The 27,192-nt window shown below is 41.2% G+C and overlaps 1 protein-coding gene across 1 annotated transcript; it reads left to right on the forward strand.

The window, feature by feature from the left end:
- The first annotated feature begins 1,375 nt into the window (after window positions 1–1,375).
- HSPA13 (heat shock protein family A (Hsp70) member 13) lies at window positions 1,376–10,209 on the forward strand. The gene is made up of 5 exons (XM_030262868.4): window positions 1,376–1,491; window positions 2,975–3,315; window positions 4,950–5,163; window positions 5,749–5,916; window positions 6,829–10,209. The coding sequence occupies exons 1-5, from the start codon at window positions 1,467–1,469 to the stop codon at window positions 7,497–7,499; spliced, it is 1,419 nt and encodes a 472-aa protein (XP_030118728.4). The 5' UTR covers window positions 1,376–1,466; the 3' UTR covers window positions 7,500–10,209.
- Window positions 10,210–27,192: the final 16,983 nt, after the last annotated feature.

Raw genomic sequence — 27,192 nt, forward strand, 5'->3', positions numbered from 1 at the left:
ATATTTCAGATGGTCCCTATGTATTAAAAAAAGCTGCTATTAAATATCAAAATCACAAGCAAAATCCAGTTTGATTGTATGCCCTTTTTGTGCTAAACCTTTTTTTTTTGCTCACCATCCACTGACAGTGGCAAAAACCACAAAGTGCCTGCTCATGAGTTACATGGATGAAGAAATACTGTAAACAACTATTATGAGTTTCCCCCCACTTAAGAAAGAGCACAAGTACAATGGTCCCACTTCAAGAAAAATGATTAAAGTATCCAAAAGAAATTAAGAAACTAAGTTACCTAAGTAATTAGAAAACAGGCAGATCATGAGTCATTAAGGTGGCTGAATGGTTTAACCTTCTCTTCCCTTTCCAAAGAGTTTCCACCTTCTCATGCTGAGAATGAAGCACAGCAGTATATGTTAAACATAAGCGGAGGATGAATGCATTTTTTACTATTAAGTTAAACCAGTGCCACTTTCTTTGCATACAAAAGAAGCTTCTAAGAAGTGAACTCCTGGAAATTACTTCTGGGTAATGTGTCTTTCCATCACTTAGGAGAAACAGACATGCTGGAGATGATAGCTACAACAGGACTTAGTCTAACTTTTCTTCCACTATGCTGTTTGCTACCAGCTACTCATTTATGAATATTTTCTATTTAAAAAGCTTCTAACTTAAACTTCTGCCTGAAACAGAAACCTGGTCTACAAGAACCTTGACATCCATTACTCCTTATTAATTACAGCAGTTCCCAATTCTGCCCCTCCAGGATGCATTTGAGGGGCGGGTTTCACCTGCATCCTCCTTGCTTCTCTAAATGGTGGGTAAGAAAGACATCTCCCCTCACCATTAAAAAAGAGAACCAGCTAACTTGTAGCCAGTGAAGTGGGATTTGTTTGCTGAAATGCATATTTACTGTAAAGTTTTGAGAATCGGTGTGCTTGATTTGAGGAAAGCTTCGACCTTGCGCCCTGCGCAGATTAAACAATGTCTCCTTTCCGAACCTGGCTCCTGGCCGTGTGAAAGACACGGCGGCCAGGCTCTCTCAAACCCTTGCAGAGGAGGGAAGTCTATACCTTCCAGCTGAAAGCCGAGGGGGATAAAGGAAGATGTCCTGCCCCGGCACCGCCACACCGCGGTCTTTGCCGCCCCACGCCGGCGGGAGGCCGCAGAGCACCATGGCGCGGGGGCCCGGGACTACAGCTCCCAGCAGCCATCGCGAAACCCTCCTGCCCGCGCATGCGCCTGTGAACGGGCGCACACCGCCTCAGCAGCTAACGGGTACCGCGGCTCCCCGCCCATGGGCTGTTACCCGCCGGAACCGGCCGCGCCGCGATGCCCACTGGGAGTTGTGGTTTCCTCTCCCGCAGCAGCAGCTGACGTGAGCGGGGCGGGCGGGATACGCGTACTACCGTTCCCTGCATTCCCCGCGCGGCCCGGAAAGAGCCGTCAGCGGCCGGAGCCACGGGCAGACATGGCGGGGCAGATGGCTGTGCTGGGTGAGGCGGTGGCGCGGCTGGGCTGCGGGGTTTGGGGGGTTTTGTTTCCGCTCTCGCGTCTTTCTGCCACCGGTGCCGCCCCGGGCTGGCTCTCTAGGGTGGCACGAGCTTCCCGTGCTCGCTGTGTTGTGCAGTGTCCAATTCTGGGCTCCTCTGTACAGGAGAGACATGGGGCTCCTCGAGCGGGTCCAGCGGAGGGCAGCAAAGATGATGAGGGGACTGGACCTTTTAGAAGCAAAGGCTGTGGGGGCTGAGCTGTTCTGCCTCGAGAAGAGACGACTGAGAGGGGACCTCATCAATTTATTCTTCCCAGTGCCTGAAGGGAGGGGTCAGAGCAGGGACCAGGCTCTGCTCAGTGGTGCTCAGCAATGGGACAAGGGGCAACAGGCAGGAATTGATGCACAGGAAGATTCACCTGAACGTGGGGAAGAATTTCTTCACTGTGCGGTGACCCAGCACTGGAACAGATCACCCAGAGAGGCTGTGGAGTCTTCCCCACTGGAGATATTTCAGGAGTGTCTGGACACAATCCTGTGCCATGGGCTCTGGGATGGCCCTGCTTGAGCAGGGAGGTGGGAGCAGATGACCCTCTGTGCTCCCTTCCAGCCTGACCCATTGTGGGATTCTGTGAAAGTCAGAGTGCTCAGTGGCACATTGCTCAGAAATGTCTGGGAAGATTTGTAGCCCAGAGCAAACTAGAGCTTTCTAACCAGTCTGTTTGAAGCACTACAATGGCTACCCTTCCCTGCTGGGAAAAAAAAAAGGTCACCCACTCTTTGAAGTTTAACTTATTTACATTTCTTGTTGAGATTTTGTTTGTTGATGCTTTTTTTTGGTAATTATCTGGTGTGTTACTTGATGCTAGACTTTTGACTTTTCTGTGTCTGTTGATTATAAGTAAAATCAAAAGAAAATCAACTAAACAACAAACTCTTCAGCATATAAACTGGTCTTCCCTTGGGTTTCAAGGTACAGGAAAGATTCAGAGGTATGGGAAGATGCCTTTTTGGGAGCTATGGCTGAAACAGAATGAAGTACTATGGGTTTCTCTCTCCTTATTTTCAGACTTTTGGTGAAGCTGGAGGTGTTAGAATTGGGAGTATGTAGTGTCACTGTGATTTTGTGTGGCCCCATTAACTCGATGTCTTTTTAGTGTCATTCATAGGTAGCTCCTGCAGAAGTACTAATGAGCCTGTGTTACTGCAGTAATGTGCAGAGAGAAATAGAATTTTTACAGTGTGATGGTATTTTTGTCTTGGCTGTCTCTTGGGCTTTTTTTCCTTAATCAGTTTAACATTTAATGCCTTAAATTCTTGACTTCTGGCCACTCTCTGTTGAGAAGGAAATTAAATTTTAATTAGGTAGCTAACCAGGCTCCGGAGCGTGAAACAAAGCTGCGGGAGGTGCAGTGTGTCACACCGTGTCTTTGCATCGATCGGAGGTTTGCTCCCCTAACCCTGCTGTTCCCAACTCCGTGTTTCAGGCTCTGCTGTGCTGGCCCTGCTCTTAGCCAGCTACCTGGCACAGCAGTATCTGCCCATGCCCACGCCCAGGGTGATCGGGATCGACCTCGGCACCACCTACTGCTCCGTCGGCGTGTTCCTGGCCGGCAGCGGGGACGTGAGGGTCATTGCGGACGAGAACGGGCACAGCAGCATCCCCAGCGTCGTCTCCTTCACCGGCAGCGGCGTGCACGTGGGCTACGAGGGCCTGGAGCTGGCTGATGCCAATCCTCACAACACCATCTATGATGCCAAGAGGTTCATTGGGAAAGTCTTCACTTCGGAGGAACTGCAGAGTGAAAGCAGCAGGTATCCCTTTAAGGTAAGCAGCTGCCACCTTTGCTTCCCTCCAGGCAGTAAGGGATGTCCTGCAGGATTCACTCCAGGCTGGGCATGAACAGATCCAGAGCAGCCCTGGGCGTGCTGGTGGGTGAGAGGCTGGACATGCCCTGGCCATTGGAGCCCAGAACCCCCCGTGTGCTGGGCTGATCCAAACCCCGTGGGCAGCAGGGCAGGGAGGGGATTCTGCCCCTCTGCCCCGCTCTGCTCAGACCCCACCTGCAGGGCTGCATCAGCTCTGGGCTCCAGCACAGCAAGGACAGGGACCTGCTGGAGCCAGGCCAGAGGAGGCACCGAGGGGAGCAGAGGGATGGAGCAGCTCTGCTGGGAGGAAAGGCTGAGAGAACTGAGATTGGAGAAGGCTTTGGGGTGAACTAATTGTGGCATTCCAACACCTAAAGGAAGCTTGTAAAAAAGATGGAGAGAGTTATTTACAAGGGCCTGGAGTGACAGGACAAGGGGAAACAGCTTCAAGCTGATAAAGAGGAGTTTTAGATTAGAGATTAGTAACAACTTTCTTCCCTGTGAGGGTGGTGAGGCCCTGGCACAGGCTTCCTAGAGAAGCTGGGGATGCCCCATCCCTGGAAGTGTTCAAAGCCAGGTTGGATGGGGCTCTGAGCAACCTGGTCTAGTGCAAGGTGTCTCTGCCACTGGCAGGGGGTTGGAGGGAGATGAGCTATAACGTCCCTCCAACCCAGTTCTATGACACCTGAAATGTGGTTGATCATCTTGTCAGACCTGGAGTCATTTGGCTCAGTCTGATGTGCCTGTAAACTGTAAGAGGTATCGAGAGAGCAGAGTGAACTGGTTGTGGAGGATGTGTACCTCTGCATGAGATCTGATAATGATTTTCCAGAGGAATCTGTGTTTCCCTACTGAGAAATGTGTTTCTGGGTAACCTTCCAGTCCCATCCCTCAAAGAATAAATTTAAACTTGAAATGCTAACTGTGCTTTGCTGAAACTTTACTTCTCCCAGAATTTATAAAATAAAAGCACAAACAAACAAACAAAAATCGACAAACCTATCCCCGCAAAAAACTAAAACCCAGAAAAGTTTAAAGCCACATCTTCTCCCAATTCCCAGTGTGTTTTTTCCTTCAGCACATTACTACTTACTTGACCAGCAGCAGAGCTTGAAAGTTGCTTTAACAAAACTAACCTGCATTATATGAGCATGGTGCAGAATTGGTTGAAAAAAATAAAATTGTGTACTGCAAGTGGTCTTTGAAGTCTTGTTAATTTTTTAATATTGTTAAGAGAAGCTGTTTCACTACCAAGCTGTTTGTTTCCTTTCAGAAACCTGAAAGGTAACCTAATGATTAAAAAAACACCTTCTGTCTTTGAATGTGGAGTTGGAAATTGATTCCTCAGTTTCTAAGTCTTAACTATTTTTAAAGTTTTACTAGGGCATAGTGGGTGTCATTTGTCTGAATATTCTTTGACCCCTTAAGTGGCATGTTTTGCATAATCCTCCTAATCAAGGAATAAAAGTGGCCCAGAAATGGCAAAAGCACATTTAAACTTTTCCTGAATAAAGAGACTGCATGCAAATAAAATATTTGGTGGGAGCATAAGAAGATTTCTCACTCGGGGGTTGTGTCACTTTATCCTTCTAGATTGTCAACAACAATGGATTAGCTGAATTTTCTGTGACAACTAATGAAACCTTTCACATCACTCCAGAGCACATTGGCTCTAAGCTGCTGCTGAAACTGAAGAAAATGGCAGAAGCCAACCTTGGCATGTCCATTTCCAAGGCAGTCATCTCCGTGCCAGCAGAGTTCGATGAAAGGCAGCGGAATTCTACCATTAAGGCAGCTAACCTTGCAGGTGATGTCTCTGTATTCCAGTGTTTTTCTTGGAGAGCTTGAGGTCTATTTCACTAACAGTAAGGTCTTTGTGGAGGATATAGAAACAGTGAATCAGTGACAGAAAAGCTTAGAATGGATTTATTGTGAGGAGCAGCTGAGGACTTCTGAGTACCGACAGGTGCAGCTGGCTAATGCAGACATAGATAGCTGGAAGTAAGTTTTACTTCAGGGAAAACAGTCTTTTTTATAATCTCCAAATAGGGAGACTATATAGAACACCCTTGGATAATCATTTAAACAGAAATAGAATGCATGAAATAAATCTCCTTAGCAAAGCTTCTCTGGAAGCAGTGTGTTTGGGCACATTATGATTTATGATTTCACCCTGATGCTGAAGCAGTATTATTTTAGGTAGGGATTTAGGTAAGGAAAAGTGTTCATTGGATGTTACTGCTTAGGAAAGTACTTCCTTTAGATCTGACACTTAACTTGAGTGTGCTTAAAAAAAAAACCCCAACAAGTAACAGCAAATGTCATTCTGATGTAAGAACTGCAGTTTTCTGAGGTGTACCTGAGTGTTGCTTGTTGTCTCTGCTCATCATAGGGCTCAGCGTTTTGCGAGTAATCAATGAGCCCACAGCTGCTGCTATGGCTTATGGGCTCCACAAAGCTGATGTGTTTAATGTTCTGGTGGTGGATTTGGGTGGAGGAACTTTGGACGTGTCTCTGTTGAACAAGATGGGAGGGATGTTCATCACACGAGCCATGGCAGGTGAGAAAAATGCTTTTGTTTCTCAAGGAGTGGGAGGCAAGGTTGCTGTTGGAGGGGCTTTTAAAAAATACCAGCCGTGTCACAGAGTGTTTTCCCAATGCCTTCTCAGCTGATTTTCATGAAAAATTAGTTCTGTGGCTGGTTTCAGCAGTTAAGACCACAGAGTCAGGTTTTGGCTGACCCAGAGGGGTAAGTTGTGGTTTCATTTTTTCTGTGTCTGTTAACTTTTGTGCCCACTAATAAAGTGCTGGGGCTTGTTACACTTACTGTGACCAAACTTCTGGGGGGTTGGGATTGTTTAAAATCTTTCGGTCACCTTTGCCCAAACTGAGAATATTGGCAAATCACTGACCAGTGCTTTGGTGTGTCCTTGTGTTTGGTGCCAGCTGAGTTGAGCAGGGTTTAGGAATGTGTGGGCTGTTAACCCAGAAGTTTTGTGTTTGGTGTATGAATGATTCATCCCTGATCACTGAGCTCTGGCAGTAGTGTGTGGTCAGACTGTAGTGAAGCGACAGCCATGCTTCAGCTGGCCTGCATGCACACAGCTCTGAGGTCCAGTGCCAGCTGCCTGTGTTGCCCTCAGCAAGCAAGTTCTGATGTGAGCTGCTGCTGCTCAGTCCAGTTAGAGTGGAACAGCAAGAATGATTCAGCAGCTTCACCCTGATTTTAGTTAGAGATCACTAAGGTAATTACTGCTTTCAGTCAAAACAAAACAGTGAAAATTATTATCCATCATGTGGGCAGTGGACAACCATTTTGTCTGTTGTCACAGCTCTGTGAGCTCATGTGCTTGTGGTACTTCTGTGTTTGTTCTTGCCCTTGAGCACCATCTCCCAGTGAAAGTGAAGCAGTGTGCTGCTTTCTGGGGCTTTAAAGGTGCTCTGTCTGATGCCTTCTGTTCTGATCTTCCAGGTAACAACAAACTTGGAGGACAGGATTTCAATCAGAGGTTGATGGTGTATATATATGATCAGCTCTGTCAAACGTACGGTTCTCTGCCAACACAAAAAGAGGAGATTCACCGCCTCAGACAGGCCGTGGAAGCTGTTAAATTAAACCTGACTGTCCATGAGGCAGCTACACTGAGGGTGCTGTTGACTCTGCCAGCAAACAAGCTTACAAGGGAACTTGCAAAAAGCCAGGTAAAAACAATCAGTGCGCTAAAGGGCGAGGCCTCACAAAACACAAAAGACCTGAAAAATCTTGGAGACACTTCCAAAGTAGAGGACAATTTTGTGGAGGTTGTGTTTGAAACAGAAATCTCTCGGGAGCTGTTTGAGATGTTAAATAAGGACCTTTTTGAGAAGATTCTTGTGCCCATTGAAAAAGTGTTGCAGGAAGGGCACCTGCAAAAAGCAGAAGTGGATGTAATTGTGTTGGTTGGAGGCTCCACACGGATTCCCAAAATACGTGAAGTTATTCGGGACTTCTTTGGAAAGGAACCCAACACCTCTGTAGATCCCGACCTGGCAGTTGTGACGGGTGTAGCCATCCAGGCAGGAATTCTTGCTGGGTCCTGGCCTCTCCAAGTCAGTGCTATAGAAATCCCTAACAAACATTTACAGAAGACTAATTTTAACTGAAAAGAAACTCTTCTCAATTGCATTCCAGCTCTCCGAAAGGATCCATACTTATCTGACTGGTGATGGAACCTAATCTTAGCTTCATTCTATTCAGTTTTCTCCTGTTCCCATTAGGTGTTACTGGACACCTACCTGTGCTAAAGCTTCATGTTACTTTAAAGGTACAAACGAGTTCTGAAGTGTGCTGTGTTTACTTGGAGAGAGGATATTGGATGAAAGTGTCAGTGATGACACACCCACATTTTCTTGCTAAATTTTATTAGCAAATCCCGGAGTGGTGTGTCTTTAAAGTAAAAAGGGAGTGTGACCAAAGGTTTGAGATGATGTGGTACTGAGGTATTCCTGCATCCATGTATTTACTTGGAAGGACTGTGAAGCAGCATTAATGCACAGAGCACTGGCAGTGCTTACACTTATTTACTAGACTGAGCCATTTGAGCATTTAAGCTTCTTTCCTAAAGGCATTTTGCAGCTTAAATGAGACTGAGGCATTCACTTGATTCTTCTGCTGTTCATAACAGCATAATGGTATGCTCTGTGGCAAATTGTCCCATGGTATGCTCTGTGGCAAATTGTCCCATGATTAGGAAACTTTATTGAAAACGTAGCTCTTGCCAGTGCAGTTTCTTGGTCTCCAAGAGCTTCATTCCTGACCTGTCTGTGATGGTTAAACACAGGTGCTGCTGTTTTACCACTGATGTTCTCCACAGAGAACGAGGGTGTATTGCCAAATATTCATACCTGCCCCAGCCTTATTTTAAAAATACAGTGATTTTATTATCTTGAAACCACACCTGCCTGTCTTCCCTTGATTTGACCAACACAAATTTCATTATTCTGCCTTTACAAGTGTGTGATACCTTCTCCCTGAAGTACCCCAAGCCATACTGTCCTCGTGGAGAAAGTGTGGGACAGAAGGGATGGCCTGGATGAAATGTAGTTCCTGTAGCCCTAGTAAATGAAAATTGACTCAACTACTTTGTGCTTTTGAGCTCTTATGCGGTTTAAGTTTTTTCATATCACTATTTTAAACTTCACAGAGTTTTTAGCTGTCCTATTGGGAAAGAAACAGTGTTGTGTGTAACTTGGAGTTTGAGGTGACACTTCTTAGGACTCTCTTTTAGGCAAATAAATCACTATCTAAGTACCTTGAAAATGTGTTGTGAAGAGAACAAAGTTATTGATCTGAAAAAAAACCGAATTGGTGACAGTTCTCTCGTTGGAGGGATTAAGCAATTATCAACCACCAGCTGAATTCTGTTATTTGCTTGGAACTTCCTGCCAAAAAAACATGTCACTCAGCTAAGACTGGTTTCAACATCCATCATCCCAGTCTTCATCAGGTAAGCTCTAGTAACAGGTGGTTTTAAGGATGTTCTTGTCTTCTCCAGAATAATTTTGTATTAACCTTGCTAATATAAAGTGTGGGGCTTAGATTTATTGTTTTAACCTATGACTATATTAAAATAGGCTTATTACTCTCCTGGCAGTAGGCCTGATTCATGGCACTGCCATAAATCAGTTGTGCTGATTCAGCTGTTTGCATAGCTATTGTCTAAATGCATCTTTGAAGTAATCCAATTAAAAACCTCTTAAATTGAATCAGTTGCACACAGCCATTCCATCAGCATTGTTTAACTTGACAGAGGATTCCCAAAGTACTGCTGACATCTGCTTAATTTTCCTGAGTTGAAAACCAGGATTTTTTTTTTATTTGAGGATTCTTTTTTTGCTTTGTGCCTTTTTGAAAGTGACCCCAACTAAGTCTGTATGGAACTTCCAGTAAGTAAAATGCCTGCAGTGAAAGAAGTGCCTCTTCAATGACACCATGGATGAATGCAGTACAGTCCTCAGTTGCTGCTGGGGGCCTTTGCTTTGCAGACGTAAATGTGTGTGTTCAACATCTGTACCAATTCTTTAGAGTCATTGTGGCCTTTCCTTCTGCCCTGCTGTAAGTTCATCTCAAAATCCACTGGAGTTACTGTAGGACTTTGGTCTTCATGTCTTTAATGCACCGTGTAAAACAAGCAGACCTATATAGAAACAGAACCACATCACAGAGAAGTTAAACTATTAAAAGCTTTTGCAGTTTTGGGACAAGTTAGGTAGGAGCTGTTAAAACTCTCAAAGCAAATAAATGAAGTACTTTTTTCTTTCACATCCTCCCTCACCCTGGGGGAGTTAAATCTCCTTCAGTGTTAATCTGGGAAGGGAAGAGCAGATTGTTTACTTGTAAAAATGGAATTCACAAAAGGATATTTATTCAGAGATCTATATAAGTTGGATTTTTTAGAAGAGAAGTTACTATACACTGGATATCACAATGCATCCTTATTTATTAAATTTTCTGAATTATTTATTTTGTATCTTTTAATATTGCATTTTGGCATAAACAATTGAACTTTAAAGGCGAGTCCACTGCAGTAGGTGCATATTTCCAGGTATGCACATGGGCTACTTACCAAAAGTCTCTCTGTAAAAAAGCTGATACTTGAAGGCTGAAATATTTCTGTAATCCTTATGATTGCCTGTGGTGGTAGGTGTGTAACCAATTTCTCTAGCTAAGCCTCGTTTGGCGAATTGAAATTCTGAAAGCATCAAGAGGCCTCAACAATTGTGTGTTCCCTAATTGTTTCCCTGTGCAGATGATGAAATGCATTTTATAAATAACATTTTAGATTTTTTAAATAAAAGCAATTTCTACCCCTTGGATCTGTCTTCTTTCACTTTCTCAAGGAAATTCTGTCTTCCTCAAATTTCTTTGAAGTGTAGAAGATGAGGTGGTGTCAGCTGTGAGAGAGTTTGTACATTGTCTTGTCTTGGGGAGCTGTCAAGTCTGCAGAGCCTGAACAATTACAGTGTTTCATAAATGTGTTTCAAAGCTGGCAAAAAGCAGAAATGTGTCTCTTCCTGTGAGGGAAAGTGAGAGTTCCTCCTCACTTCTTTCTAGTTCCTCCTGTGATACTGCCAGGAAAGTGTGGAGCAAGGGCAACAAGCCGGGCTGAGGGAAGCAGCTCCTGAGAGGGTGGTGCATGTGGGATTTTCGAACTCTGTGAGGAATGAAGTGGGAGCAGGACAAAAGCAGGTTCTGCTCCATGCTCCTTCCTGTGAAAGGGAATGGCCCCTTAAGAGCCTCATTCTTCAGGTCTGCTCTGCTCCCCTGCCTGTCCCACTCTTCCTCTGAGCAGTCCCACGGGACAAGACTGGAACCCAATTCCCAAATACCAAGGAAGCTCAGGGAATTCCTGTTTGGAGGAGGAAGGTCAGGGGTGTGTGCCAAGCTGTAGAGCTAGCACATGACTTTGTTGTGCTGGCTGGTGCCCTGGAGTTTGGTGGGTTGAGTCAGTTCTGAACTCAGCCAAGTGGCCCTTCAGTGGTTTCCTGGAGTGAGTATCCAACATCAGGTGTGTAAGGAGAGGCTGCAGACCCTGGCTGATGTGCTTAAGGCAAAAGCCTCTCCCTGCCCACCCTAAGCCTGTTAGGGGGTTTGCTTTGGTAAGCTATTGCTGCATGGAAGCACAGCAGGAGCATTTCCTGCTGTTTCTGCCTCCACTGCACCCCCTTTTCAGAAGTTAGAGTCAAATATGAGTGGTACAGCTTGCTGAAAGAAAAGGAATGGCTTTGCTGACACTAGTCCAGCATTTTCTTTTCTCTCAGGCTTTGCCATTGTTCAGTCTGCAGCTCTCCCAGCTGCATTCTGAAAGTAGCTGGAAGTGAAAGGTTTTGTCAGCCTGGCAGTAAGCACAGAAAGCTCTCCCCACAAATAAAAGTAAATAAAGTAAAAATTGCCATGCACTGATGCCTTATTCAGACTATTTTCTTTTGCAAAAGGGATTGGTTTCTGAGGTACTGATGGCTTCCTCCCCTAGCCTACGTGCCCAAAACTTTATCTTGGGCAAGTAATTAAGATTGTACTTGATACATCAGGTATCAGTATTAAACTAATATAACAGGGCTGTACCCAGGAGCTTTATTCAGTTTGTTGGGTTTTTTAAGCAGTTGATGGGGGTCTTCTCTTAAGAGAAGATTGATTACATGGTATTAAACTTCAAGAACTTCAGGAACTGCAATAAAATGGAAACTGTTATTTATGTGGCCTACAGAAGCAAATATATTTAGCTGACACTTCAAGTAAGTGTACATAACCTTGTCTGGCTTCTGTAATTAGCATGGAGGTTTACATTAATATTTACCTGCAAAGGGGCAGCTCCACCTGACTGCATTTTTTGGGATTTTTTCACAATGGTGTTTTGTAATGCTCAATTAGATATGTAAGATATGGTTTTCAGTTTTTCAGAAATCACAGAAGGAAAACTGACTTAATGGGGCACATTTATTGCCTCAAGAACTACCTTACTTCAAGTTAAGACCAGCATGTCAAAAGTAAGATTTATTTTTCAATTAGTCTTTACTAATGCAATAGTTTTAATATTCTTCATGAAATTCCCTGCTTCATTCTGTTGTCCCAGTGCCAGTGTGATAAAAACAAGTGATTTGTATAAAATCAGAATTTTTAGAAACCTGTTCAATACATACAGATTTTAGCTGTAGTAAACAGCAATGCTGCAAGGAGCTCTTGAGTAAGTCAGTTGTTTTATATGGAATAAAAAACATTGCACCAATATATATATGGAATAGCAGAGATCTTGTATTTCTTTTTTAGCAATACTTTATGTTTCTGAAAAAACTACTGAAATATGTTCATTCTGCTTTAGAATTTTATTTCTTCTTGCTCAGCATATCAATAGTAGTTAAGGTTAGACTCTTCAACACCCATGGCTAAACTTTGAATCTTAAACCCAGTCTTCAGTTTTCTATTCACATTATAGTGGGCACTAGGAATGAGCCAGATTGAATGCTAAAACACTTTTTAATACTGTAAAAGTTTGGATACTTCTTTATGTTAGCTGTAGTATGCACCTTCCAGAAATGTCCTCCTGAAAATGACCTGTCAGAAAAATTCCAGCTGGTATTCAGTACACTATTTAAGACCTATCCCTTTGCTGCTGAAAGCTTCAATATCTGTCTCCTCAGTTTAGAGTTCTTTTATTTCAAGTGTCACCTTCCTTGCATAATTATGGGTTAATGTTTCAAAGTTAAAACTGAGTTGTTTTGCCTGAGCAAATAAAACAAAAGAATAAGCTCTCTGCACTTTAGTGAGTTTCTAATTTGTTGGGGTTTTTTTTGGTTCATTGTTTTTTGTTGGGTTTTTTTCTGATTTGATTTATTTTTCTTAATTTAAATAAATGAGCACTTTTCTACACAAATCTAATGAGGTGCTGCATGAGTTGCAACACCATGCCCCCCCTTCTTTACACTTACTTACATACTTGAGCTGAAAATAGTCTACTCCCTTGGCTTCCCATACAGCACAGGCCATCAGAATTTATACCACTGTGACCAGCTGGTCACCTCAAAGAAACTTGCACTACCAGAATAGTTCTACTGAGAATGACAGGAGATGTGTCATTTCCATCCTGATACCTTCTGAAGTAAATTCTTTGGAAGGATCACATAATTTTACAGTACTGGAAAATAACAGCATTAGCACTCAATTATGTACCTGAGATTTTTATCACCTTCTGAAATCTCATGGAGGAGTTTCTTTGGCAGTGACTGGACAAAATCCTTTAAGTCATACAGCTCCAGCACCTCCTACAGTTCAAGATCAGAGTGATTTCCAAGTGTATCCACTTGGATATCTACTTGGATAAACCAAAAAGTGGTTTAGCAGTGTCCCAGAAAACAAGATGGGATCCCAAACAGCAGCAGAATGTGAATACACAATTCCAACATGATCCTAAAATAGGCTGTCATAAATCCTTACCTTAGCAGAAGGAACTGAGACAAATAATCTTGGGAATAGATCTTTGCAAGGGAAATTGCAGCAGTTTGAAGCTGGTGAACAGGAGGATAAAAATTGCATGCGGTCTCTGTGAGCTCAGTTCTTCAGTAAAGTGAAACATAAAGGGCAAGAGATTTTTTGTGCATGCTGTGTGCACTGAAACACTCATGAGCACTGTTAAGAAAAATTAGAAGGCTTTGACTCTTAAGTTAAATATCCTTAATTTCCTATAGGAAAGATTACATATTCAGCAACAAGAATACCTGCAGAGATTTATACGCTGAACTATAGAGATGTGATTTATCTCTTAAATTACCCTAGCCAGAAATGCTCCTAGAGATGGTGAACAGACACCTTGACCAGGTGCAGTCACAATGCATAAGAGGCCAACAACAGTCACTAGCAAGTCACATGCAAAGAGAAAAGTGACAATTTTGAGGGAGCTCGGTGACCAAACAGGACAGTTGAAGTGGTAGCAAAACTTGTGTCTGTTCTTCATTTAAATTTCATGTTACCTGCACTAAAACAACATTAATTTGCTGTACTTTAATGTGATTCTTAAAAGCTGTTTGTATGAGGTGTATTTGGCTGATCTGAAGAAGTTATGTACACACTGTCAGCTTTGGGATTTGCCATACCCTTGTTTTTCTCCCAGATTTTTACCTTCATCTGCTCTCCTGACCTATGCAGTTCAACACTCCAGACTCCACCTACTCTTCACAAGATTCAGTCCCCCTTTTTTTCACCTTTCAGTTCTATCCTGAACCCAGCCTGTAAGTTCACTGCACTACTGGGTTCCTCTCAGTTCAGTGGTCTGCCTGTGGATCCAATATACTACACCCACAGTAAATCAGACTTGCTACTGCAGTTGAGAAAACACTGTGTAACTCACAACTGTCAGATGTTGTTCAGATTTGTAGAGCATTAGCTGCTTAAAACAAGACAAATGTTACAACCAAATATATATGAATTGTGTTCTGAAAACCTGTGGCATAATCTTTGGTCTTGTATTTTTATTTTTGCGAATATAGTTACATCAAAAAAGCTGTATCAAAATTAGAAATTATGATAAAAAAATGGTGAATTTGTGATTCCCCTAACAAAGTACAGTTCTCAGAGGAAAAGCAGCCAAGAATTTGCAGGAATCTTTAGGTATTTTCTTTTAATCATCTCTTTATTGGAAATCCCGATCTATTTTGGTTTAAATATTAACATCATCTTTATTCATGGTCTGTGGGTAGATATGCACAGGAAATATTACCAGTGTTACAGTTCCTAAAAGGCTAGGAAAAAAACAAAGCCTCCCTTTGAAAAACATCAGATAAATTAATTGCGAGTGTGATCATCCATTCACAAAAATGTTTGTATGAATGACATTCAGGGAATGTGCAGAAAGACTTCAGGTGACCATTGAATTTGTGTCCTAGATTTTACTTTATATGAGAGCATTTCAACATAAATCTGTTACCAGCATGAAGATAATCCTAATAATACATGACCTAACTTTGGGTTTCCTGCCCTCTTCTGAAGTAAAAAGTAAGCTCTACATGACAGACCACAGCAGATTGGTTTAAATACATAATACATAACTTGTCTATACATCACTTTATTCCCTATAAAGTGCTTCAAACATAGTTGGACCTATTTTAAAATACTTTTGCCCTCAGGCAGAACTTGAAAACACCATATGTAGCTATTCTACATTTTTATCCAGCTAAGACTGTTAAACTAAACACAGCATATAAAACCTAATGTCATATTTGCAGTCTCCATGTTTTGAAGCTTCTTCCATGTAATTGCCAAAATTCCACTGGTACCTCTGTTTCTGGGAATCCTGTGGACTTTGAGATCTCCCAAAAACTGGATGTCTTACGTTAGTCAAAAAAGAAAAAATAGTTACCTCTCAACCATGTCTCACCTGTGGACTGATGTTAAGATTTCCATGTAGGTCATAGAGTCCAATAGTTGATATATCAATTCCATCAATAATTATTTTGCCTTCACATCCCTCTGGAAATCTAAACAAGCAATTTGTGAGTGTTGATTTACCAGCTCCTGTTCTTCCAACAACTCCCACCTGAAGCAGAAAGTTTTTTGATAAAGACTGTAATTTTCCATGTTACACATTCGAAATGAAAAAAAGTTACAGATATAGGGAATTACAAGATACAATGAATTCAGTGTCACAACTCCCAGCCCAGTGCTCTCAGAAGCTGTACAGCTCATGCCTAGTTTGGTGGGGATCCTTTCCATTTCCTCTCCCTTTTGTCCAGCACTCCTCAGCTCAAACCAATGGCTTAAAATAGGTCTCAACTGGTGTTCCTTGATCCTATGGCTGACGTTGACCAGCCCTAACCTGGCACCCTATTTCTCTGCACAAACATTCAGCAAAGTGGACAAGAGTTTTAACTTAAAATTTGTATCTTCTTCCTTAGAACTGCCAAATTAATAAAACATTAGCTCAATATCTTACGGGGATAAGAATTTCTACATATTTCTTTAAAATACTTTTCTCATTTGTCTTTACTTTCTGCTCCACGTAACATCTTCCCTGTTCAACATCATCTTCCTGCATTTAGTATTGGAGTCTCCTTATCTGAAGTATTTTTGAAGGCGAAAGTTGGGAAACAGAATTTTACACCCCTGATTTACTTCTTATTGCACACAGTACCTTCTCTTTACTTTGTGTCTGAAAGGAAACACCATTCAGGGCTAAATCAAGATCCTTCCAGTAATAAGCCTTGTAGTTAACAAACTCTGTAATTCCTTTATCAGGCCAGCTCACTGGTGGTCTTTTTGACATTATCCATGGTTCTTGGAATTAAAACATAAGCATGGGAGAAGAGTAAAAGAGAATGAAGTAATAGAAGTCCTGCTCTCAAGGGCTTTTATGCCTCTGTGCTTGACACAGGCACTACTTTCAGAAAAGCACAATAGCCAAGGCAAAGTGATTTGAAACAAATGTCTGCCCAGGCATGAGGTGAGAAAGGGTTGTGGGTCTCTCTTCTTCTCTTCCTCACTTCCCCTCTTCCCTTTTTCAAATGCTCCTCTTGGAGCACAGAGAATTCACCTGAGCTAGTTTTCACCCCATTAGTGAATTAGCTAGCTAATTCACCCCATTAGTCTGACTACAAAATCCACTGCTATGAAGGACGACAAAAAATTTAGTGGTCAAAATAGGAATAAAACTACTGTGAAACAACTAAAATGTAATGAAGAAGCTGCATATTATTCTAAAATAAAAATCCCACCAGAAAATATTTAATAATTATTACCTGCTACCACCACTCACCAATATTAAGGTCAATCTAAGTGGTCTTTTTCTGTGCACAGAAATGAAATATTCAAAATGAATGCTCAGCATTCAGGATGAGTGCTGAGCTCTTCATTGACTTGCATATTCACAAATTCTTTCAATTGAAACTGCATTGGTCTCAATTTCACATGCTCTATGCATCCAAACAGTTAGAGTCTGAATTACCTGGGAAATATATACAAAAATAGGAACAAAAAATTTGCTCTACTAGAATACGACACATTAATTCAAAAACCCTGATCTTAAACAACTCATAAGCTGCACGCATAATCACAGAAGCAAAAAAATGGCAGAACATGTTGGTACATCACCTGAACCTATGGTTAGAAAATCCTGGTCACAGTGTTCCTCTGAGCAGTTCTTGTCTGCTTTGAAACTGCCCAATGGTTGTTGTAATATGCACTGACATAAAAGCTCCAACTAATGGAAACTACTTCAAGATCATCAGCAAGTGTGCTGTATGAAATGTTGAAAGGAAAAACATATATGGCTCATGTATGTACAATTATTGCACTATTCCCTCAGTAAAGCAAGCCAGCAATGTAGAACATTGGATTTGTAATGGAAGTATTGTCTCTGCCAAATTTGTCACCTTCAAGTACTGGGAATGCCTCTGCAGACAGAATCAAATAAAATGGCCTGGGTTGGAAGAGACCCTTAAGATCACCTAGTTCCAAACCCCATGGTACCAACTCCGTGGTTAAATATTCCCACTTCTATAGGAAAAGAGTGAGACAAACCAGCTCTGAAGGTCAGCCCTTTGGAAATGTTGTGTGCAGCTAAAGAAAGAACTGTATCAGCTGGACAACAGATAAAGGTGAATAACTGACTGTCATCACCAAGTACAGAATGCGATACTCTTGTGAGCTGGGTGGGGTGTGGATATGCCATGACAGATAATTGTCTCTATATTTTTTTAAAATTTCTATCCATTAGTATCTGTCAGCTGTGTTTCCGAAGCTCTTACCACAATGAGAATCTGGACAACAGTGGCTCCTAAGCATCACAAGATTAAAGAAAACTGGATGCTTTTGTCTATATTATACTTAATCCTGGGGCAGACTTCTTTTCTCCACTGCTTTTCAAAGTTAGGACACACTGTATGGTGAATCTCCTTCATTGAGTTCAAACAGGTCATCCCTTTCCAATGGCTCCTCATAGCCTAGAGATAGCACTCTGAAAGAAACAAATTCATTTGGACAGCCTGAGACACAACAGGCAAAAAAAGCAGGACTGTTAATTCAAAATCAAATGATATAATCTAGTGCATATAAATAAACTGTGATCAAAGTAACATATGTAACCCCACAAAAGCTACAGACTAAGTTGTGGAACATACACTTACCTTCAGTACACTGAAATTCATCTGGAGTAAGGAGAGCCCATGGAGATCGTCACATCTGAACAGGGGGTTCTGAGGAACTTTTATAGCTCAGAATCTGTCTAAATTTCTGATTCCATACTTCTTTACCAAAAAATATACGGTTCATAAAAAGACGTGTGGTATCATTATCCACTTACTTACTATTCTGATCTGGAATAAAACACCTTTTTATCACAGGAGTGCACTATCATTGAATCCCAGATTCATTTAAGAAAAGACCCTTAAGATGATATAACACTACCAAGTTTACCATTAAGGATACCCCTGAGCGCCATGACTACACATCTTTTAAATACCTCTAGGGATGGTGACTCATTACATTGCAACTCATCTTCAAGCAAAGTAAACCACATTACACTGCTGGGTTTCAGCACAAATACAGTGAAAATTTCCTCACAGCAGACCTTAATCTGTTAAATTTTTCTTTTAATGAAGTGCTTTTATCCACTTCAGTATGAACAAAAACTTAACCTGGTCTTAAAAATGGCAGAACAGGGCTGAAGAATACACTGAGCCTAAAGAACCACAACAGAAACACAGGTATTTGGAATTTTTGATAAACATGTCAGCTTTGTAACAATACAAAGCAAACTGTGCAATACCATTTTTGAGGTGGGGAAAATGCAAAAGGATTAATGTTGACAATGCACTTTGACTTTAAGACCATCCCAAACATCTTGGGGTCTACCAGAGACACATGCACGGACACTGGAGTGTGCATCCACAACCTCCCTGTAGTCACTTCACAACCAGTTTCGGTTGTTTTGGTTTCTGTTTTGTTTTTTTTTTCTTTTGCTAGCCATTGTAGAATTAGTTAAGAGATACAAAGTGTAGCCTGACTTGAAAATTTTGGTGGATACTATGACATAGAGAATGCTTCTATGCCATACAGAAACAGTGCACTGCCGAACTTTCCAGAAAAACTGAACATTTGTATTTATGGTCTAAAATGTAAGGACTGGTAAATACAAAGGTGAACTCCTAACTTCAGCAGGGCCAGAGTTTAAGTGAATTCTCTGAATCCTTGAAACAATCTGATTGTTTTGAGTTAGCTGATTAATAGTAAATACTAGTTTCAATTATCTGTAGAAATAAGAATATTTAATAAAGCAGGAAACAGTTCTAACACTTTTCACATGTTTTTTCCCATTCATTTTGAAATTTTTGAAGCATGTGTATCATCTGCCCCAAATAATTTTTCAAATAAAAAAATGGTAAAAATCAGTAATGGTCACAAGCCATAACATACAAAATTGTTGAAATAAAAAAAAATTATTAATATAAGCATATTAAGTGATAGGAAGTTGCAAGACTTGATAGAGTTGAACTTTCAGGTCCTATTTTTGGTGGAAAATTTCCCAAGGAGCAGAGGAAGTTCTGGTGCATGGGAGCAGGTGAGTGACAATAACACCTTTGTGGCCTGCCATAAAAGAGGCAGGAAAATAAGCATGAAATTGCCTACCTGGAGAATACCTTACATGTATTACAGAATATTTTTTCTGGAGATCTAGAAAGCGGCTTTATTGCCACTGTTAAATAATTGTCGGTCTCAGATTCAGTCAAAAAGAGAAATGGTAAGTTTCTAACCAGGCAGGAACCTGGGAATCTGTTGGAAAATAATGTAAATAAGAGGTTTATCTCTTATTTGTTCACACTGTTTATAGTTAAGCTCTATCACTGTCTGTCAGGAAGTCTGCACCAATGGTGTGGGTTGTTTTCACTTCAGGACCAATGGAATTGGTCCTCACAAAGCTCTGTATAAAAGAGCGGTGCATTTGAATAAACCAGAGTTTTCTTTCCAATCCTGCCTCAACAGCGTCAAATAATGCCATTAGATAATGTATAAAATGACTGTTACTATGTATAAACAATACCCCACCAAATAGTTGAATGAGATCTCTAAATGTTGCAAACTTTGATTTTTGTGCAAAAAGATAACAGCACTCTCAAGATCAGGCTCAAGCCAGAATGATGTTGTGGAATCTAAGTGCACAGTCTACAATTCTGTGAGCATCAATGAACAGCAAAAACCAGTTTAATAAATTCTCACCTGCTAAACCAGCAACATGTTAATTAACTGAAGAAAGAAGCATTCTTTTCAGTGTTACACTTCTGATTAAAATTGAACAAAGGAAAAGGTATCAATGATAGTTGAAAGAACGGTGTTTTTGTTTTCTTTTTTACTAAACATGTTTTTTTAGAAGATATTTAAAGCTATCAAAAGGCCTATAATACCGATACAAACTATTTTTTTTTGCCTGTTACCTTCTCCAACTAATACACCCTAACACAAGCTATGAAGAATGAGAGAAGTCTACAGCCTCATGGATGAATAGGACAACTTAACTGGCTTCTTAAATCTTTGACAGCTAAAATCTTGCAAGGTTTTCCCCCCAACCCCCACCCCGTTTGATAATATAGCTATTGGAAGTTAGCAACAGCTAATACTTAAAGAACAGCAGGGTGCTTTCAAGACACCCTAAGAAATAAAGCACTACTAACATGTGTCATATGCACATAAATGAGAAGAGTATGAGGCTTGTGCACCGCTGCCTATTCCATAAGGCATTGGAGATAAGAGTAAGAGAGGCAAACAAACAAGACCTCTCCCATAGTGCTCGAGGAATGTGTGTGTATCCATGCCCAGGACGTACCTGAGCAGTGAATTGTGTCCCTTGGTCACTGGGACATACCAATATGTATGTAATGGTATAATATATATATATATATATATATATATATATATATATATATATATATACCTCCCTATAATCATCCCAGCCCAGGACGCAGTTGCAGCTTTTTCCAGCAGGTGCCGTGAAACACCCACCGACAGAACGGAGCTCCTCTTGTTTCCCACAATAATTTTTGTTGTGCTTTCAGTAAAATGCCGAATGATTACACAATAATGGGACAAATGACTGGAAACAGGCGATAAAGATGTGTGTGTCCCTTCCCTGGCAAACACACCCACTCCTGTACCTGCATACCTCGTCAGGGAGCCAGGGGCAGGAGCCAGGGGAGCAGCCTGAGGCTGGGCCAAGGGAGCTTTAGGCTGGATGTCAGCAAAAGGTGCTTCACACAGAGGCTGGCTGAGCTCTGCAACACCTCACAGCAAAGTGGGCACCACACTAAGGCTGACCAACTTCAAAAAGTGTCTGGACGATGCTCTCAGGCACAGGGTGTGGCTCTTAGGGACGGTCCTGGGCAAGACAAGGAGTTGGGCGCTGTCGGAACTTGAAATGTCCCTCAGACATTTTTGGGTCTTCCTGGCCCAGGTCAGAAGCATTTGAGACCCTGTCAGGCAGCTGGAAACAGCTGTGATTTTTGATTGGAGCCATGGAGCGATTTACCAACCTTGCAGGAAGAACAAGAAGTCACAAAAGTTTAGATATTATAGTAGAAGCAGTCACAAAGTAAAGGGAAGAATTTTTGAGTGCTGTACAGGGGGGTTTTAAGTCTTGTACGGGGGGGGGGGGTTTGGTTTTGTACATGGGGGTCAGAAGTTTAAGATGGAGGAATTTGGGCCTGCCCTGTCCTCCCTCTTTCTTCTTCCTTACCTCCATGTTCTTGGTGATGTTGGCACTCACAGATTGGTTTAGAGTAGAAAAGCACCATTTAATATAGGTAATAGGCATTGGGGAAAAACTGTAACCATGTAACACGTAATGTACCATATAAAAGACAGCAGCAGCCCTGGGCAGGGGAGAGAAGAAGCAGTCGGGAGTCAGAGAGGATGTCAGGGTGTGTGTGTGCCTCTGCCTGAGCTGTGAGCAAACCACAGCAGCCAGAGAAGAAAATCTTTTGGAGAACTTGCAATAAACTACTTTGAGACTGGACAACAGAACACTACTGAGCCTTTCTTTGGAAGCTCGGGTTGGAGGAGAGACTTTTCCACCACACGGAGCCACCCCTGACCTAGAGGGGAGCTCCGGCAGGGCGCCATGGTCCTGATGGGTCCCTTTCAATTCAGCCTATTCTGTGGTTCTGCAGATATTGTATGCATAACACATTTCAAAATAGTATGAATCCTGAGCATTCCTTTTTTTGATAAAGTTCAGAGATCTGAAAATTTCTCTCACATGAAAATAGAAAAAACCAAATGTGAAAAATGCATATTTTATGATTGGCTTTTTGCAAATGTTACAATGAATGTTGTGGCAAGCACATTCCTCTTCCTCTCAGGATTTTTCATAGAGGTGCACAGAGAGAAATGAAAGAGAAAACAATTTCTATTTCTGCTTATTGTTTTTCCTATGTGGAATGTGTTTGGAGAATTTTTTACCTGGAGTGAGTGCTTGATTGGATTCTGGTGAGGATTGTTTGAGCCTGATGGCCAATCCAACCCACCCATGTCTGTCTGGACTCTGGAGAGAGGGTCACAAGTTGTGGGAGAGTTAGAGTCAGAGAAAGTAGTATGTAGTTTTAGTATCCTCCTTTTATATAATATATTAGTGTATTTTAACATAGTTATAATAAAAAAGTCATTCAACCTTTTGAATTGAGTCAGACATTGTCATTTCTTCCCATTGGGTTCGCCTGCATTTACAATAAATATTATATGTGTAATGTTAGAAAGTTATGCTGTATTAATTCTCTTACATAATGTGTTAAATGTAGTTTTAGGTACAACATAATATTAAAATAGAAAGTCTGCAATATAGGATTTGTTACAAGCTCAAGCAGGAAGATGAGATAATCAAGAAACTCTTCATACAGAGATGTCAGCGAAGGGGGGCCATAAAAAGTTACAGCCTCCTTATCAGAAAAGACAAACATTCTTCCACCTTCTCTCCATCTTTGTGGAACCAACAGGATTAAGGAGGATAAGTTGACAAAAACCAGAAAAGTTCTTAATTTGCAGGGAATTTATGCATCATGTATGAATATATGAATATGCGACAGGCTATTGCTTTTAAGGTTATTCCTTTGTTCACAAGGTATGCTTTTCATGACTTAGTGTCTGAGAGCATCTGGACATCCGTAATTCTTTGCTTTTTATTGTCTTGTAATTGTCCTTAACCTAAACTTTATTACTCTAATTGTGTTACTATTTTTATAACCATTTTATTATTATTATTAAACTTTTAAATTTTTAAAAACCAAGTGATTGGCATTTTTCACACCAAACAACCCAAAAAACCACCGAAACCCACAACAAACAAACAAACAAAAACCCCCAAAACAAGCAACCAAAGAACAACAAAAAATTAATCCAGTTATCTAGCATCAGCATGCCTTTTGCTTGACTTCCTGTGGTTCTGGCCACACTCTCTTCATCTCCTTTTGCTATTTTTGGTACTCCGTGTGTCACTGTCACAACTCTGCCATTTTCTCATTCTTTCAGAGGGTTTTCCTCCACCTGCTGCCCTTCACATTCACTTGAATGTGGCAGGGTCAGTTCAGGAGAGCTCTCTGCAACCTTAACATTTGCACCTTGATTCTGGTAAGGACAAAACTATACATTTGAAGGCACTGGTGGAGGCATCTGCTGGTAAGGAAATTGTTGACCTGATGGATTCTTTACCGTATGCTGTCATGCTAAAAAATGTTACTTCTAGAGAAATAGAAACTTGAGTTGTTAACACTGTGAAATTTCTGAAGAGTTTAATTTTGCATGCATTATGGTTTTAAAAAATAAGAGATTGAGAAACTCTAAAATAGCACAGAATGTTTGAAAATAAAACTGATCTACTTTATTCCTACATCTAGTATAGCTGGAGAAAGAAATAGGTCAGAAAGGAGTGATGTGTGAGGGCTGTGCTGGAGACAGGGAGGGGGACAGAGCAAAGAGTGGCACAGTGGGCACAGGTCCAGCTGGGGGTTGTGTTGAGGTGGTTGCGTGACACTTTGATGTTTTAAGGCACTTAATTCAGTTTTTCTTTTGCGGGTTTCCCCTGCTGACAGGAAGAAGGGTTTGATGTTGGCAAGCCTCTCAGTGGAAGCATGCACGGAATAGGAACAAGGCCCTGGCAAGAACTGTGTGTACAGCAGGGTATTTCCTTCTCTGAGTGAAACTGCAAGTGAACAGTGAATAACTACTGGGAAACCACGTAATTATGTGAAAATAGAGCTAAGAAACACCACTCTCCAAATGCTGCCCTCATCAGCATGGTAAAGCATTGGAATAGTTACTGACAAAACACACATATACAATATTGGATGTTGTTCACCTCTCAATAAAGATTATTGGAGTATGATTGCTATCTTTAGCACTCAAGTTACACCTGCCTTATAACCCACAGCTGCCTGGTTGCTACAAACACATTTCAATCATGTACACATATTCAGCATTCCAAGTATAATTTTTAAGTGCTATTTTACAAAGGAGCGCATTTTCACAAATCATCCTGATGACAGCAATGTGAAAAATAATCATTAAAGAATTTATTTTTCAGAGCATAAATGGTGTGCATTGCCTCAGTGCCCATATTTTCTAGTAGAGGATTAGTTGCCAACTTGTCAAGCCTGTTTAAGAAGGGATTATCAATTTACAGGGATTGCAAGCATCAGTGTAGAAGACAGTAAGTCTTAAATTTCCTCCAACAAGTCAGTTTTTTGTTTGCAATCTTTAGACAACTTGTTTTCATAATTAAACATACTGCATTGCAAAAGCCTGGTAGGATTTCCTCTTGCCTGGAAGGGAGCAGTGCTTTTAAGCATAGTGGTTAGAAAAGAATTTTTCTGCAGAAGTGGCTTGAGAGGTAAGATAAATGAGAGTTGTTCTGAGAATGGGATTTCCCAACACTGTGGAATCCCTGGGGGCAGAGAGGAGATTAGAAGGGGAAATACCATTTGCATGTGACCACAGATCAGCCTATCAAGGCTTGTGTAAGAATTCGATCTTAATCTTGAGAAAACACACCGAAATGTTTTTTGATGCTATTTTATCCAAACTTCTGGGGATAAATTCAAGTGTAATAGTGCCATTCTTTTATTGATAAACCATAGCAATCTTGTACTGTAGTAAAATTAAATTTTTATATCTTTTTTTCAGCTTGAATACTTAGCCAGCAGTCTGTGGGGTGCCCTAATATTATCAGGGTTTATTCAGCAGGTAGTGACTCTGACAGTCCTGAGCACTTTGGGAGTCAGTCAAAGTCCTCAAGAGGCAATGCCAGCATCTTCCACTGGTTTGCATAAGGCACTTTTGAAGCAGATAACTCTGAATTTTGGTGTGAGCAGGAGTGCATCCTTGTGGGAAAAGCGCAAGGCATAATGAGTGGGCATAACAACGATGCAGCAAATTGGGGTGGGAAACAGCTGGACTTTGGAGTTTGTGAGAGTGTACCTGAAACTCAGAGTCACCATGAAGGATTTACCTGACAGAGAGCTGTCAGCAGAACCTACAGTATAACCAGTAACAGGAGTTTAGAATTCTGAATTTCTCAGGAGCCCAAGTGCCACTGTTGGAGAGCACAGTTCCCTTGTCACATGACAGAGACGTGAGTTCAGTTCAGCATTTTGATTAATACCACAAAACTTTCTGGGCATTGATTTGGTAAGGTAGTCCTTTCCCAGCACTGGTTTCAGGGGACTTTGAAACTATTTCATAAGGGGTTATATCAGCAAGACTGCTTATTTCAGTCTTCAATTCATGAGAAACTTAAAATGTCTTCTCTTTTCCCTGTTCCTGTGTTTAAGAAAAAATGTTACCTGTTTATTCACAGCTACTGGCATTAGGTACATGTAAAGGTACATATGTAAGATTTCCTTCTAAGATCAGGTGATTGGCTCTTGTAAAAGCCTAGTAAATGTTTTACTGGGGCTGTTAGCAGTTTGGTTTTAGTGGTGTTGATCTCTCCATGCATTAACTTCTTTATGAATGGGTACTGTATACAGAGTGCGTGCTGAGGCTCCCTTACTGGAGGTTTCTTGGGTGCACTAAGCTTTTGTTGTAACAATAATCTAGATTAAAAAGTAGGAAGGGGAAAGAGCCAGACTGGCACTCTGCCGTTACTTGTTCTAAGCAATATGTGATGTCAATAAAGCTGGACTTTTATAGTAGTGGTTGGGCAAAATGTCAAAGATTTGACATGACAGGGAAGTGCAAAGGAATTCAAGAGCTGCCATAGTGAACTTTACTCCAAACAAAGTGACATGTTTGAGAAATGGAAGCAAAAAATTAATTAAAGATCATTTATTGAGCTGATTTTCATACCAGCAGACATACTGCATTTTTGCTCCTTGTTATTGTATTCAAAGTGAAAAAGAGACCTTTGATGACACTTCCTAAAGGCTGTCTGCTGCAAAAACTTGTGCAGCACAGCTTTGATGAGCTGCTCAGATTCATAAAGCTGAAGAAACCTATCACCAAAAATTAAGTAATGAAATACATTAACACACACTGACACACACCCCTAACAGTAGTGGAAGGAAACAAAGGAAACCTAGACCTATGTTTAGGAGAACTGTAAAGGATACTCTCTGCAAGAAACATTCCTAAGGTGCATTTGCATTATATTTGAATGGTTATGGTATGATTTTCTTTCTCCTGCACTGGAAATAATTGGGACACAGATGTAGGCAAACTGAGCATCCTCGCTTCACACATGAATAATGCAGGGCTTATCTGCCTCTTTGCCTCACCACAAACTTTAAAAACCTGTAGTCTGCACTCCTGTATTTACCCGGTGAAGTGATTTGTAAATAAATGAGCTTCATAAAAATAAATATCCATTCATTTGTTTTGCAGCTGGGATACAGAGGGAATGAGTTTAAAAAACACACAGCAAATCAATATCTGGGTGAGGTATGTGGGACTCTAAGCTCCATCTCCCTTCCAGAGAGGCTTTTACAGACCCTCTCAGAACTTAGATTAGAGAATGAATCCTTGGAAAAGCTCAGATGATAATTTTATGGGAAAAATGATCTCTGGATACACAATTCTCAGAAGTATTTTCGGGTTTTTATAGAAAGATCCTTCTGTCAGCAGAATGACTCTTTATTCTAAGCTCCTTTTGCCTGTCTCAGTGCCCCTAACTTCAGTTCAGTTAAACACTTAAAAACCCCCACACTGTGGGTCTTTAATGGCATGCACCACTACTTACCCCACTTCCTAAACTCCACATACAGGAGCTGCCAGTAATATATGACATCACTTGCTTACGTGTAAATCTGCTGATAGACAGAGAGGGAAATAGATTAA

The sequence above is a fragment of the Taeniopygia guttata genome, chromosome 1 (assembly GCF_048771995.1).
Source record: "Taeniopygia guttata chromosome 1, bTaeGut7.mat, whole genome shotgun sequence".
NCBI classification, from domain to species: Eukaryota; Metazoa; Chordata; class Aves; order Passeriformes; family Estrildidae; genus Taeniopygia; species Taeniopygia guttata.